This window comes from Mastigoproctus giganteus, chromosome 4 (assembly GCF_048544385.1).
Source record: "Mastigoproctus giganteus isolate SK-2022 chromosome 4, ASM4854438v1, whole genome shotgun sequence".
NCBI classification, from domain to species: domain Eukaryota; kingdom Metazoa; phylum Arthropoda; class Arachnida; order Uropygi; family Thelyphonidae; genus Mastigoproctus; species Mastigoproctus giganteus.
In genome coordinates, this window is record NC_143578.1 from 204657417 (window position 1) to 204672140 (window position 14724).

The window sequence follows — 14724 nt, forward strand, 5'->3', positions numbered from 1 at the left end:
TCAGTATTTATTAATGATATTGATGAAGGCATATCAAGCTTAATGTTTAATTTGCTGATGATACAAAAGTCAGCAGTGTGGTTAATGACAGGAATTAGTGTGCTCTCCAAGAAGACCTGAATATATTAAGTAGATTGGCTGAAAAATGGCAATTGACAAATGCAAGGTTCTTCATTTGTAACACTAATTTCAGAATAACTTACCAGGCTTTATCGTTTTCCACTACCTTCAGTTTTGGTTGTACTAAACTCAATGTAGTGGGAATGAAAAGGGCTTCAGGAATAATTGTACAGTCTTACAAGAAGTTTTCTGAGCATTGCAGGCTGGCTGCTAGGATATGAAACAAAATTGATTTAGAAATGAAGATAATTAATTAAGAAGGACGAAAGAGGACAAAGTTTGTCATATATTGCACGGAATTAGGTCTCGCTACGTCAACAGTGAATACTATTTTAAGGGACAGTACATGTATAAAAGAACATGTTAAAGGATCAACGCGTTTTAAGATCAGCAGTGATCACAAAACAGCATTCAGGTGCTATATCGAAGATTTAAACGCTATTAATAATATGGATGGAAAATCAGATTCAGAAGCAAGTGCTCCTGAGTCTAATGGCCATTCAAGCAAAAGCAAGAAGTATTTATGAAGATATTAAGGATAAGTACGGCAAACCCCCAAGCCAAGTTTGTGGCAATCAACGGGTGATTTTATAGGTTCAAGCATCACGCTGTTTTCCAAAACATTAAAGTATGTGGGGAAGTTGCCACCGCTGATTTTCTGAAGCTGCAGAGAAATTTTGTGATGTTTGGAAAAACCTCTTCTAAATCTCCACAGTCCTCAACATACACAGTGGCGTGTTTATCAGCTGGAGAGTTAATTATGGCAACAATGCTTTCAAGGTAAACCTTGCTGACGTTATGCCTGTCTCCTCTCTCTTTTTGTAATTTTTCCTGCGCATGAGATAAAAAAAAAATTGAATTAATAATTCTATTTACATGTTCATTGAACATTTCTTTTTTGCTTCTATCAAATTCAGCATGCATAGTTGTGAGTCTGGAATTTCCCTAAATGCTTATTTAGGGAAATTCCGACTTAAGTAAAATTCAACTTACATAGTGTTCTGGGAATTTAACTCTTACATTAATCGGGGAGTGGCTATACTCTTATCAAGAAGGACTTCAGCTGTATAAATTGCAACTAGATGCCTGCAAGAAGACTTGATCGAATTGTTTAAGGCTTTAAATGAATTGAGTAAATTAAATGCAGATGGCACCTCCTTATTCTTTCTCAGACAATGCATAAAAAAGACTAATAAATTTATAAAAAGACTGTAATAGACAATGCACATAAATTTAAATTGAGAAAGAATGGTTGCAGGATAGATGTGAAAATTTGCTTTCAGCCAGAGAGTAATTGATTGCTGGAACAAATTTTCATCTGGTATTGTGGAATTCTATTGTTTGAGTAAATTTAAGGAAGAACTGTTAGCTTGAGAGGGGGTGATACACAGACTAATAGATTAACTTGAGCCATAGGCAGAAGTAGAGGTGATTCTTGCACTGCTTCTATTGGAAAATGCAGTTATTGTTGTTTGGTTTTTAGGAGCATTAGCAACTAAGGCCATATTGCTCCGGGGATATGCCGGTGGTCATTCCCTGACCTTTCCGCATCCTCCGTATTTGGTGGTCACGGCTCGAACCCCGGTCTAATCAAGAAGCATGTGCTACGCACTGCTGCTCCTGTCCAGCAAATTACAGTCGAGGTCTAATCAAGACCAGGGTTCTGGTCTTGATTATGCACTGCTGCTCCTGCCCACCTGGCTATGGAGGCGCCTGAAAAATGCAGTAGCTCGGAAAGCAATGTGTTAGGAATTTCAAGCCTGTTAATTTTGTGTGGATCATCATGGGACAAGTGAATACATGGGCTGTGTTGGGTAAGAACATGTGAATGTATACTTGCATGTACACTAATGCTAGGAGCATTGTAAATGTTGTTTTCATCCATTCAGTCGCAGCCAACTTTCAGAGACTTTATGGGCAAGTTGCCACTGTGCTGTCAAGTCTTCAACAGCTTCTTTCAAGTCCTTCATGCACATGCCAGTGTCGCTCTTGATGATGTTGAGCCAGCATGTTCTTTGCTGACCTCTTCTTCTTGTTTCACTGACCTTTCCTAGCAGTATCGATTTTTCCAATGAATTGGATTGCATTACATGACTGAAATAGGTCAATCGTAGCTTTGTGATCTTGCCTTCCAATGACATTTCTAGCTTGATGTGATATAAAACCTCTCTGTTCGTAACTACCGCTGTCCAGGGTATGTGAAGCAACTTTCTCAAGCACCAGAGCTCGAGAATGTCAATTTTTCTGCTGTTTGCTTTTTTCATTCTCCAGCTTTCACACTCCTAAGTTGTTATGGGAAACACTATAGCATTAACCATTCTGATCTTCGTTGTAAGGCTGGCATCTTTGTCTTTCCAGATCTTTTCCATGCTCATCATTGCTGTTTGTCCAAGTGAAATTCTTCTTTAAATTTCAGGGCCAGATTCTCTGCCTTGGTTGATCTTAGATCCAAGAAAGATGAATTTCTGAACAGATTCGACCTCGTCATTGTTAATTTTAATTTCTCCATTCCCGGCTGTTTTCATAATTTTTGTTTTCTTGATGTTAAGTTGCAGTCCTACTTTTTTGCTTTCATCTTTAACCATTAAAATCAATTGTGTTAGATTTTCCTCATTTTCTGCAAGCACAGTTGTATCATCTGCATATCTTAAACCCTCTCTCTCTCTCTCTCTCTCTCTCTCTCTCTCTCTCTCTCTCTCTCTCTCTCTCTCTCTCTCAGGGTAAAAGGGAAATTTTTTTTTTTTTTTTGGCTGGTGCAGCATAAGCCTCAGGCTTCCTTGCACCATATGGCTAATAATAATAAAAATAATAATAATTATTGATGTTTCTTCCACCAATTTTCACTCCAATTTCAGACTCATCCAAATGCAATTTCCTAGTAACTGATTCCGTAAACAAATTAAATAAAAATGGGGATAAGATACAGCCCTCTTGTACAACTTTTCGGTTTCAAACCAGTCTGTATCTTCATTGTTCTGAGAGTTGTTTCTTGGTTGGGTGTACAATGATCTTATTAGCTCAACCAAATGTGTCGGTACCCCCCAATTCTATCAAAAAATTCCGCAATTTTTCATGTTCAGCACAGTCAAATGCTTTATTATGGTCGATGAAGCACACATGTTTACATCTTTCTGAAATTTGTGGGCTTTTTTCATGATTAACGGATGTTTGTGATGTGATCACAAGTGCCTCTTCCTTTGCAGAAATCAGCTTTAACACCAGGTATTTCTGTTTCCATGATTGTATACAATCGTGCTTGAATGATTTTTAATAGAATTTTGCTTGTGTGTGATATCAAGGCTATTTTACAGTAGTTCGAACAATTTTGGGTGTTTGTCTTCTTCAGGATTGAAATAACCACTGATCTCTTCTAGTCTTTTGGCCACATATTGCTTTTACATATCTCCTGGCACAAAACTGTGATAACTGTGATTGGCAAAAGTGTGAACATTTTTTACTAAGTTTCTCACTCTTTTTATATACATTTACTTTATATTTTTACCTTCTCTCTAATTGGCTTTTCAATTCGGCCTATAATTTTGCTTAGTTAATTATAACAAATAGGATTTTCACATTCTTTCTCTTTTCCATGCCTATGACTTTTTCTGCTATTCTTTTCCTATTAGTTATGATATTTTGTGTAATTTACGCTTCCATCTTAACATTTTTTTTTTTTTTTTTTTTAACAGACCTATTAATTTCACCTTGCATATATACAGGGTGATTCAGGAGGAATAATAAATATTTTAGGAGGTTATAGTATCGATTATTCTGAGTAAAAAAAGTTCATATAAACATGTGTCTAATTCTCAATGGATACAGAGATACAGCTGTTTGAAACTGGCACACACCGCTCCCTGAATCAGATGTGGCCAAGAAGCAACTATAACCTGACACTATTTGGTGTTAGAAGTGTTGTTAAGAATGCTATACATCTTCACACATGCTGAATATGCTCATATGGTGTTTGTCTACAGTTTTTTAGTGGAAGTGCTACTGCTGCTTGTAGAGAATACTGTCGACGGTTTCCTAACTGCAGAATACCGGATTTGAGATCATTTACCAGTGTTTACGCCAAACTATACGAGACTGTTACAGTTCCCAGCACTCATATGTCTTCTGAACATGCAAATGAACAAAATGTGGATGAAATAGAACACATTCTTCATTCGGTAGAAGTAGTCCTACTATTAGCGCACAAAGAATTTCTACACGTATTGGTGTTCCTCAGACAAGAGTATGGTGACCATTACGTGAGGCAGCTTGTATCCATTTCACATACAGCGGGTGCAACACCTTCAACCAGGAGATGACGCCCAGCGATTGGAATTTTGTCAGTGGGTAAATGCTAATCACCGATTAATTCTATTAATACTGTTCAGCAATGAAGCTACTTTCACCCATGACAGTATCAACAACACCTGTAACTCTCATATGTGGTCAGACAAAAATCCACATGCCACTGTAGAAACAAATTTTCAGCATCACCTCTCTGTAAATGTGTGGTGCAGTATCATCGACAATCAGTTCATTGGGCCTGTTGTGTTACAAAATTGTCTTACAGGGCCCATTTACCTAGAATTTCAGCAAAACAAACTTCCGCTACTATTGGAGGATGTTTCCTTGGCCAAGGATTGGTATGTACTTTCAGCATGATGGAGCTTCTGCACATTATACCTGTCTGGTGATACAATATCTAAATTGAACTTTCCCTGAATGATGAATCAGCCGCAGTGGTCCCTTTCATTGGCCCCCAAAGTCTCCAGATCTCACTCTGTTAGATTTTTGTTTGTGGGGTTGAATGAAAAGTGAAGTATACAAAGTAAAGGTGAATACAAGAGATGAATTGCTCTCTTACACTTTGGATACTGCTGCCCTCATAAAGGAATGCTAAGACGACCTCAGAAGAACAACACATCATATTACCACAAGAGTTGCAAAGTGCATTAAATGTTCGAAATTCCCACTGGTGGTGGGAATTTCGAACATTTATTGTGAACTGAAAAAATTTGTCAATTAGTTGTGTTTTGTATCATTCAAAAAGTCAATAAATACTAATAAGTCATTTGTTGTTCTTTAACAACTCATAATGGCTTTGTGCGTGCCAGTTTCAAACAGCTGTATCTCTGTATCCATTGAGAATTGGACACATGTTTATATGAACTTATTCACTCAGAATAATCAATACTATAACCTCTCAAAATATTTACTATTCCTCCTGAATTGCCCTACTTATATATATATATATATATATATATACAAAGGGTACTAGGAAAGTTTTGCAATATGACACAACAATGAATCACAGGAAGCTGCTTGTTGCTGCATGTTGAGACATGTTCATACGTGCATAGTAGCTGCCGCGCCAAGTCGATGGGCTCAGTTATTCATTAGTAGTGAGAGTATAAAGTGCTTGCGATGGCATCGTGGTCACGAAATGAGGTAAGGACAGTTTTGCGGTATAATTTCGTGCGTGGTTTAACCATAAACCAGTGCTTAGAAGAAATGACTCTTGCACTAGATGATGATTGTCCACATCGTACAACGATATTCAGGTGGTATAGAGAATTCCAAAGGGGAAATTTCACTCTGGAGGATTCTGAGAGGCCGGGAAGGCCACGAACGTCAGTTACTGAGGAAAACGTTACTGCTGTGAGGAAAATGCTTGACGAAAACAGGCGAGTGACCTACCAACAGATAGAGGATACTTTGTGCCTAAATGCACCAGCAATTCGTTCGATTCTGCAAGATCATTTGCACGTGAAGAAACTTTGTTCTCTCTGGGTGCCGCATCAACTGACTGAAGAGCAGATGACACGACGTGTGACTTGGTGCCGGGAGATGTTAAAAAAGTTTGATAAGGGACAATCTCGGTATGTGAACAACATCGTGACAGGTGACGAGACTTGGCTGTACTATTACGATCTGCCGACCAAGGCTCAAAAAAAGTTTGGGTCTTTGATGATGACGGCACACCCGTAATTGTCAGAAAATCCCGATCTGTAAAGAAGAAAATGATAGCTGTATTTTTCAAATCGAGTGGAATTGTGGAACGTGTCGTTTTGGACACGCAGAAGACAGTCACAGCTAAGTGGTATACTGAACAATGCCTGCCTAAAGTCATTGGATCTATGAAGAACCTGCGGCCAAAGTCAAGAATGGATACCTGGTACCTCCATCACGATAATGCTGCAGCTCACCGCGCCAAAGCCTGCACCGAATATTTGACCACGACAGGACTGAAACTTCTCGAGCACCCTCCCTACAGTTCAGACCTTGCTCCCTGCGACTTTGCACTGTTCCCGCATGTGAAAATGAAGCTAAAAGGGAGGCAGTATTCCAGTGATGAGGACCTTCTACGGGCTTGGGACAACGAGTGTGCTTTACTCCCTAGTGAAACTTGGCAGAACTGGTTTAAAGATTGGTTTCGGAGGATGGAGAGGTGTATTGAATATAGAGGAAATTACTTTGAAAAAATTAAATAAACAAAGCTGTATTGCAAAACATTCCTAGTACCCTTTGTATATGCATTATTCATTAGTATTGCGCTATTTATTTTTTATATCTTCAGTGATGTGTCCATTGAGAATTGGACACATGTTTATATGAACTTATTTACTCAGAATAATCAATACTATAACCTCTCAAAATATTTACTATTCCTCCTGAATTGCCCTACTTATATATATATATGCATTATTCATTAGTATTGCACTATTTATTTTTTATATCTTCAGTGAGGTGGCACCAATATCCCTCTTCCTCCTTTAATGTCTAACAATGTCCAATATTTTCAATTAATTATTTGAATGTATCTAAAAATAATTTTCTCCCAAACCATTAAGGTCACATTTTCATGCTGATTCACACAGTCTTAACTTCCAATGAATATATCTCTTACTTTTTAAAATAATTGATCCTGTATTTCAAAAATTTAAACTCCTTTCATATAGCATTAACAGCTACATAGTCTTCTGTATTCTTAGAATGTGCTAACCGTTAAATTTTTTTATCTAATCTTAAAGCCTAAATATTTACCCCACAGACATAAAATGTATCTAATGAATCCTCTGTACCTCTTCTTCCTTATGATTAGATGTAATTTCAGTTTGTTATGATTTAAACCACTAAATTTTAATAAAATTGAGAGCACATTTTAACCCAGCGACTACACGCAATGCCACACGAATAATCTAAATAAATTGAAAATTGCATTGTAAATAATTTGATGAATTTGAAGTAGTGATTAAGTAGTCAAATGTAGACATTGTAGGGATAGTGGAAACATGGTGTCACCAGATCTAGCTCATCCATGAGGTGAACCTAGGCCCTAGGGGTGCATTCCAACAAAATGTAATTTTTTTTTTCAGTGATTAAAAAAAATAATTATTTAAATTAAACAAGGTAATATTTCTAAATAAAAAGAAATAACTATCTAAATATTTTATCAAATATTAAGAATATATTTAAAAAAAAAAAGATTGATTTATGGATGGTACAGAATACAACTGTGGTGCAAATTTTAAGTCTCACCTTAGTGTGCATGAAACCCTTGCACCGGCTCTGGATGCCATTCATCATAAGCAATGCTGAATTTGAATATGGAGAGTACATTGTACAGAGAGTACAGGACAGGAGGGGGGTGGGTGACGGGAAAACAAATTGAGAGTAGGGGCGTGTTTTAGGACTAATGACTGTGATGAGTATATTAAACAGCTATACAGGGAAATAGTGAGCCAGCAAATCAGAATGTCTCATAATAGGGAATTTTAACTTTCCAAACGTTGACTGGAATTTGTAAGTTGGTCACTCACATACTAGCAATCCTTTTGCAGATTTCTTGGATGACTGTTTTCTGCAGCAGCATGTTATGGAGGCAACAAGAGGAAACTACTCTTTAATTGGTTATCAGCAGTGATTTTTCATTTATTAGCATTAGCATTAGTTGAAGCATATGATGCAAGAAAGCAAGCTTATAGAACTTATATATCAGCCAAAAAAATACAAAAAAAAACTTCCCATTTCACCAATCTGTTCACTTCAAATATTTGTCTGGTTCAGCCTTAAATAAATTTAACTAGCTATCAACTTCCACATCATCAGATGGAGGTTTGTTCCAGCAATCAATCACCCGCTGACTAAAGGCAAACTTCAGCACATCTGTTCTACAACTGTCTTTCCTCAGTTTGAATCTATGCTCCCTCAGGTTCTTAATCTCAGCAAGTGGAAGTATCCCATCAGTATTGAGCCTGCTCAAACCATTCAAGACATTGTGCACCTCAGTCAGCTCACCACACAGGTGCCTAATCTCCAGATGCTGCAACTTACAGAATTTCAGCCTCTCCTGGTAAGAGAACCCCTTTGTTTCTCTCACCAATCTTGTTGCCCTTCTCTGTACTCGTTCTAGCAGCTCCACATCCTTCCTAAAATGAGTCCTCCAGACCTGTAAGCAGTACCCAAGATGTGGCCTGACCATTGCCTTATACAAAGGGATAATCACCTCTTTGTGTCTGCTAGCAAAATTCCTATATATCATTGACAAAACTCCATGACCTGCTCTGGCAGTCTGTCTGCACTGCTCAGGGAACTTCATATCCAACTGCACAATATCTGCCTTTTGATGCCTTTATCAGCACTTCAAATTCATCAAATTTATTTACTATAATTCTAGCATTGGTGTACATGCAAGTATATATGCACCTGTTCTTTCTCTTAATTACCCTAACACAGCCCATGTATTTATTTGTTCCATGATAACTCATCTGCAAGTAAAGGATCCACTGTATGCAGCAATCACAGAGTACTAATGTGGAATTTAATTAAAGACATAACTGCTGTCAAGGGTAAAGGGAAAGGCTTTTGCCTTTCCCTTTACCAAGGCAAAAGGGTGACTACAGAGATCTCAGCGAGATTTTAAATTATGTGCAGTGGGACCAAATGATGATGTTACCAACAGCAAATTTTAAATGGGAAGTATTCAGGGAAATAATCAAAGAAGCTACTAGGCTACGAAAAAAATACTGTTCTTGGCTTATACCTAAATTCATGTCAGATGAACTATTGAGACAATTAGCAGAGAAGAAAATTGAATGGGATGCATATAAATTATTCTGCAATAATTAAAGACAAACACCAGCCAAGGAATAAAAAAAAAATAATGTAAATTATCAGGCAACATAGAAGCCTATGGTAGATATAAATTAGTCTGTAATAAAGTCACAAAGGAGGTTAGACAAGCTAAGGCAGATTATGAAAAGTCTCTGGCAAAGAAAAAAGCAAAGACTTCTATGCTTATATTAGCAGCAGAAAGAAGGGGTTCAGTCACATCAGGCAACTTAATGTTTATGGGTTAACCGTTGATGACCCTGCTCAGGTTGCATACAAATTGAATAGGTATTTTGCATCTATGTTCACACACGGGGAATTCTTTAGGGAAGGGGCATGCCAGAAGTTTATCAAACTCTAAAGAGGAGTTAAATGACTTTGTGATAACAGTAAGGAAAGTGGTAGAGAAATTAAGTAGAACATAAAAAAAAAGGCACCTGTGGTTATTGAGATCTATCTAGTCATATTAAGGGCAGCAAAGAATGTAAGTGAACCTTTATCCTTAATTATGAGCATCACTGGATTCAGTGGAGTTCCATATGGATTTGTACTAAATTCATAGAGGGGAAATCAAAAAGTGACGTGAATAATTACAGCCCTATTAGTGTAACATCTGTTCCAGAGAAAATAATAGAGTTATTAAGTAAATAATAAAAATGGTTAAAGAAGTAATGCAGGACTATCTGAACAGGAATACAATTATACTCCAGTCACAGCATGGATTTCTCAAAGGGTAGTCTTGTCTAACCAATCTGATAGGTTACTATGATGCAGTGACCAAGGAACTGGACACAAAAAATAAGTTTGTCATTATATATGTGGATTTCGGGAAGCCATTTGATACTGTTGTGCACAAAAGACTGCTGTATAAACTGGAACAATGTGGCATTAAAGGCAAGATAAAGGGATGGTTAAGTGGAATACATAGAGTGGTTATTAATGGGCACTGCTCTTTGTAGACTAAAGTTATTAGTAGAGTTCCCCATGGTTCAGTGCTGGGTCCATTGTTGTTTTCAGTATTTATCAGCGATATTGGTGAGAGTATATCAGGCTTGATGTTAAAGTTTCCGGATGATACAAAGGTTGGCAGGGTAGTTAACGACAGTAATCAAGGGGTAAGCCACTACAACAAGATATACGAAAATTGGGGTGATGGGCTGAGAAATGGCAGTTGTTTAACATTGACAAATGCAAGATAGCTGTAATCCCAGAGTAACTTTTTTAGCATGTTCGATTATAACGAATCTTATTGGTAGTGCATTTTAAATATAGTGAATCTTGTTTGTTTGCAGCATGACAAGTATTTTGTTTTTAGCGCTTTGGTAATTTCTGTTTGTAATGGAAACTTTAGTGTATATAGTTTAAGAATTTATGTTATTGATTTAGGAGTTGTTATTGATCAAATTAATGTAATTTAATTTCATTAGAGATGTTTCAATTTTTTTGTTTAATTTAGTATCAGTTAAAAAAGCTGGTTTAGAAAATGAATTTCATTTTTTTTTTAAATTATGTAATTGTCATCATGAAAATTGCCTGATTAATAATAATTATTATTATTAATTTTTTATGTAATAGAGTGGCAGGACAGCACTTCAGTGCCTCGAAAAGTTTCAGACTGAATTAAATGATATGTTGCTCAAAGGGTAAGAGTTAAGTTTTAATTCTTCATCCATTCTTTTGCAAGGTAGGCAAAAAGTTTATGAATTATATGTAGTGTCTGCTGTGTTTTACCTTGCACAGGAATATTATTCATTCCCATAGAGATCTACAGTCATTTCCATACACAAGCATTACATTGTGTCATATATGAATGCATTCCCATTCAACAATGTTCAATTAAGGTTGAGAATTGCATTTCAGTGGGTTTAGTAAACATTACATTCTTATGTAATACTTACTCGTTACTTGTTTAGTGTTTTGGAAACCTGGAATGTGATCAAGCATTAAGATGAATCCATCCCAAGAATGCAGTGCATTTACTTGCTTCTAGACAGGATGAAAATTGTTGGGAAATGATTCTTGTGTTGAGAGACCGGTAACAGCTTCTAACGAGGACACTTGCTCCTTTTGGGAAGTAATCTGTGTGCCTCTAGGCAAATAATCACCAAAGTTTCTACGATCGTTAGTATTTTCGAGAGTAATTGCAATGACACTCAAGGTGGTTACTTACAGAGGCATGTAGACTATTTTAGCAGTGGTATGCCCAAAAGTGTAAAGTGTATTTGTGTCTAGCAGCACCAGGGGGTTTCCCCCATCTCTGTGTTGCTTTCATTGTGGGTGTAACAGTTCACTGCAGGGACCAGAGATTTAAAAGTGTATGGATTTTGTAACTGTAGTGTTGTGTATTATTGTTCTTTCGGCCATTTAGCAGCTAAGCCCCTGCTGGAGCCCAGTGTTGCCTCATGGAGGCCAGTACCCAGTAGTTGATATTTTACTGTGGCAGGCCCTGCCACCTAGTTTCCTGACTGGTATGCCCAGTAGCATAACTGTGTGGTAGCATAAGGAGCATACTTTGGAGATAGAATGGTGCTGAAATGCTGAGTATATAGAAAATAAATACAAACCAAAGTTTGTAAGCTGTTTTACTTTACCTTGTATAAACAGTAGTGTAGTGAGGTTCACAGCCCTAGGGGACAGTGGTTAATTTTTGCATGGCCCTTACCTTAAATGCATATGACACAAATGATAATTTTATACCACTGTACATTTGCACTCAAGGACATTTGCCATCCCTGCTCCTCCTGGGCACCTCCGTAGCCGTTGGAAGGAGCAGCAGTGCATCGTACATGCTTCTTGATTAGACAGGGGTTCGAGCCCGTCACCACCAAATACGGAGGATGCTGAAAGGTCAGGGAATGACCACCGCATATCCCAGAGCAATATGGCCTTAGTTGCTAATGCTTCTAAAAACCAAATAACAAACATGCTCCTCCTACTACATCATAGTGCATTACATTTAGCTTCTTATGCACATTCTTTGTGTATATTTGGTGCTAATTCAGTGAATACCATTCTTGTTTGTTTATTTAGGACAAAGATCCAAAATTTTGCATCTGCATTCACACACATGAGGAAATCTGTAGTGATGTGGAGAACAGAAGCTTATTAAAATGTAACAGGCAGCTAAATGATTTTTGTAATAACTGAGGGCAAAGTGAAGGAGAAATTGTTGGAGTTAAACATAAGAACAGCACCTGGGACAGATGGAATCTATCCAGTAGTAGTGAAGGAGGTGGCAAAGGAAGTACACAAACCATTGGCCATAATTATGAGAGCATCCTTGAACTCATAGGAGGTCCCTTCGGACTGGAGATATGAATGCATCTCCAATTCACAAAGGGGGATCAATGGGGTGACATAAGTAATTACAGACCTGTTAGTTTAACTTCTGTTCCGAGGATAATAATGGAGTCACTAGTTAAAGAATCATTGGTTGAGACTCGTAACAGAGAAGAAAAATACATGGGATGCATATAAATTATCAAGCGTCTCAGAAGCCTATGGCAGATATAAGTTAATCTGTAATCAGGTCACAAAGGAGGTTCGGCAGGCGAAGGCAGATTACGAGAAATCCTTGGCAAAAGATGCTAAGAAAAACAGCAAGGATTTCTTTACTTATATAAACTCTAAAAGGAAGGGGATGAATCTGATTGGTCCACTTGACATCGATGGTTCGACTGTTGATGATCCTGCTCAGATAGCAAACAAACTGAATGAGTATTTTGCATCTACATTCACACATGAGGAATTATTAAGGTTTGAAAATGGCAGAAGGTTATCAAATTGTAGCAGGATACTTAATGATTTTGTAATAACTGAGAGCAAAGCGGAAGAGAAACTGTTGAAGTTAAACGTAAGAAAAGCACCTGGGGTGGATGGGATCTATCCAGTTATATTAAAGGAGGCGGCAAAGCAACTAAGCAAACCCTTAGCCATAATTATGAGAGCATCCTTGGACTCAGGGGAGGTTCCCAAGGACAGGAGATGTGCAAATGTATCTCCAATTCACAAAGGGGGATCGAAGGGTGTCACGAGTAATTACAGACCAGTTAGTTTAACTTCTGTTCCAGGTAAAATAATGGAGTCTCTGGTTAAAGATGCATTGCAGGATCATCTAGACAAGACTGCAGCAATAATTCAGACACAGCATGGGTTTGTTAAGGGAAAGTCTTGTCTGACAAATTTGATAGGATATTATGATGTGGTTACAAAGGAACTGGATGCAAAAAATTATTTTGATATCATATATTTGGATTTCAGGAAAGCTTTTGACACTATTGCGCATGGAAGACTATACAAATTGGAGCAGAATGGTATTAAGGGTAAGTTGCTACAATGGATAAAAGGATGGTTAAGTGCGAGAAGACAGAGGGTGGTAATCAATGGGTGCTGCTCTTCTTGGACTAATGTTATTAGTGGAGTCCCACAGGATTCGGTGTTGGGTCCACTGTGTTTTGTATATTTATCAATGATATTGATGAAGGTATATCAGGCTTAGTGTCGAAGTTTGCAGATGATACAAAGGTTGGTAGGGTTGTTAATGACAGTAATGGCAGTGTGCTACTGCAACAGGATCTAGATAATTTGGGCAGATGGGCTGAGAAGTGGCAACTGAAGTTCAACCTTGACAAATGCACAGTACTGCATATGGGTAGAAGTAACCCCAGAGAAACGTACCAACTGTGTGGTACTACACTTAAGGTGGTAGAAAATGAAAAAGACCTGGGAGTAATTGTGCAGTCAGATATGAAGTTTTCTGAGCAATGCAGACAGGCTGCCAGGGCAGGTCATGGGGTTTTGTCAATGATATATAGGAATTTTGCTAGCAGGGAAAGGAGATGATTATCCCTCTGTATAAGGCAATGGTCAGGCCACGCCTTGAGTACTGCGTACAGGTCTGGAGGCCTCATTTTAGGAAGGATGTAGATTTACTTGAGCGTGTACAGAGACTGGCAACAAGATTGGTGAGGGGAATGAAGGGATCCTCTTATCAAGAGAGGCTTAAGTTCTGCAAATTGCAGTGGCTGGAGACTAGGCACCTGCACGGTGATCTGATTGAGGTGTATAAGGCCTTGAATGGGTTGAGCACGCTGAATTCTGATGGGATCTTTCCACTTGTTCAGATTACGAACCTAAAGGGGCATAAATTCAAATTAAGAAAGGACAGATGTAGAATAGATGTGCGGAAATTTGCCTTTAGCCAGTGGGTGGTTAATTTCTGGAACAAACTTCCATCTCTTGTTGTGGAAGTTGATAGGTTGAATAAATTTAAGGAGGAACTGGACAGGCATTTGGAGGGAATGGTGTGATTTTTTTTTTTTTTTTGGCTGATGCTGCATAAGCTCATACATTTGCTTTCTTGCATCACATGCCACTAGTACTACTATTGCAGGATCATTTAGACAAGACTGCAGTAATAATTTAGACACAGCATGGGTTTGTTAAGGGGATGTCTTGTCTGACCAATTTGATTGAATACTATGATGTGGTCACAAAAGA

General features: G+C 37.9%; 1 protein-coding gene across 1 annotated transcript in view; it reads left to right on the forward strand.

The window, feature by feature from the left end:
- Positions 1–14724, forward strand: part of Pbp95 (proximal sequence element A Pbp95) — a 542864-nt gene that overhangs the window by 255418 nt on the left and 272722 nt on the right. The window contains exon 10 of the mRNA XM_090372002.1: positions 10801–10868. Coding sequence (XP_090228128.1) covers positions 10801–10868 — 68 coding nt within the window. The remainder of the gene's footprint in view (positions 1–10800; positions 10869–14724) is intronic.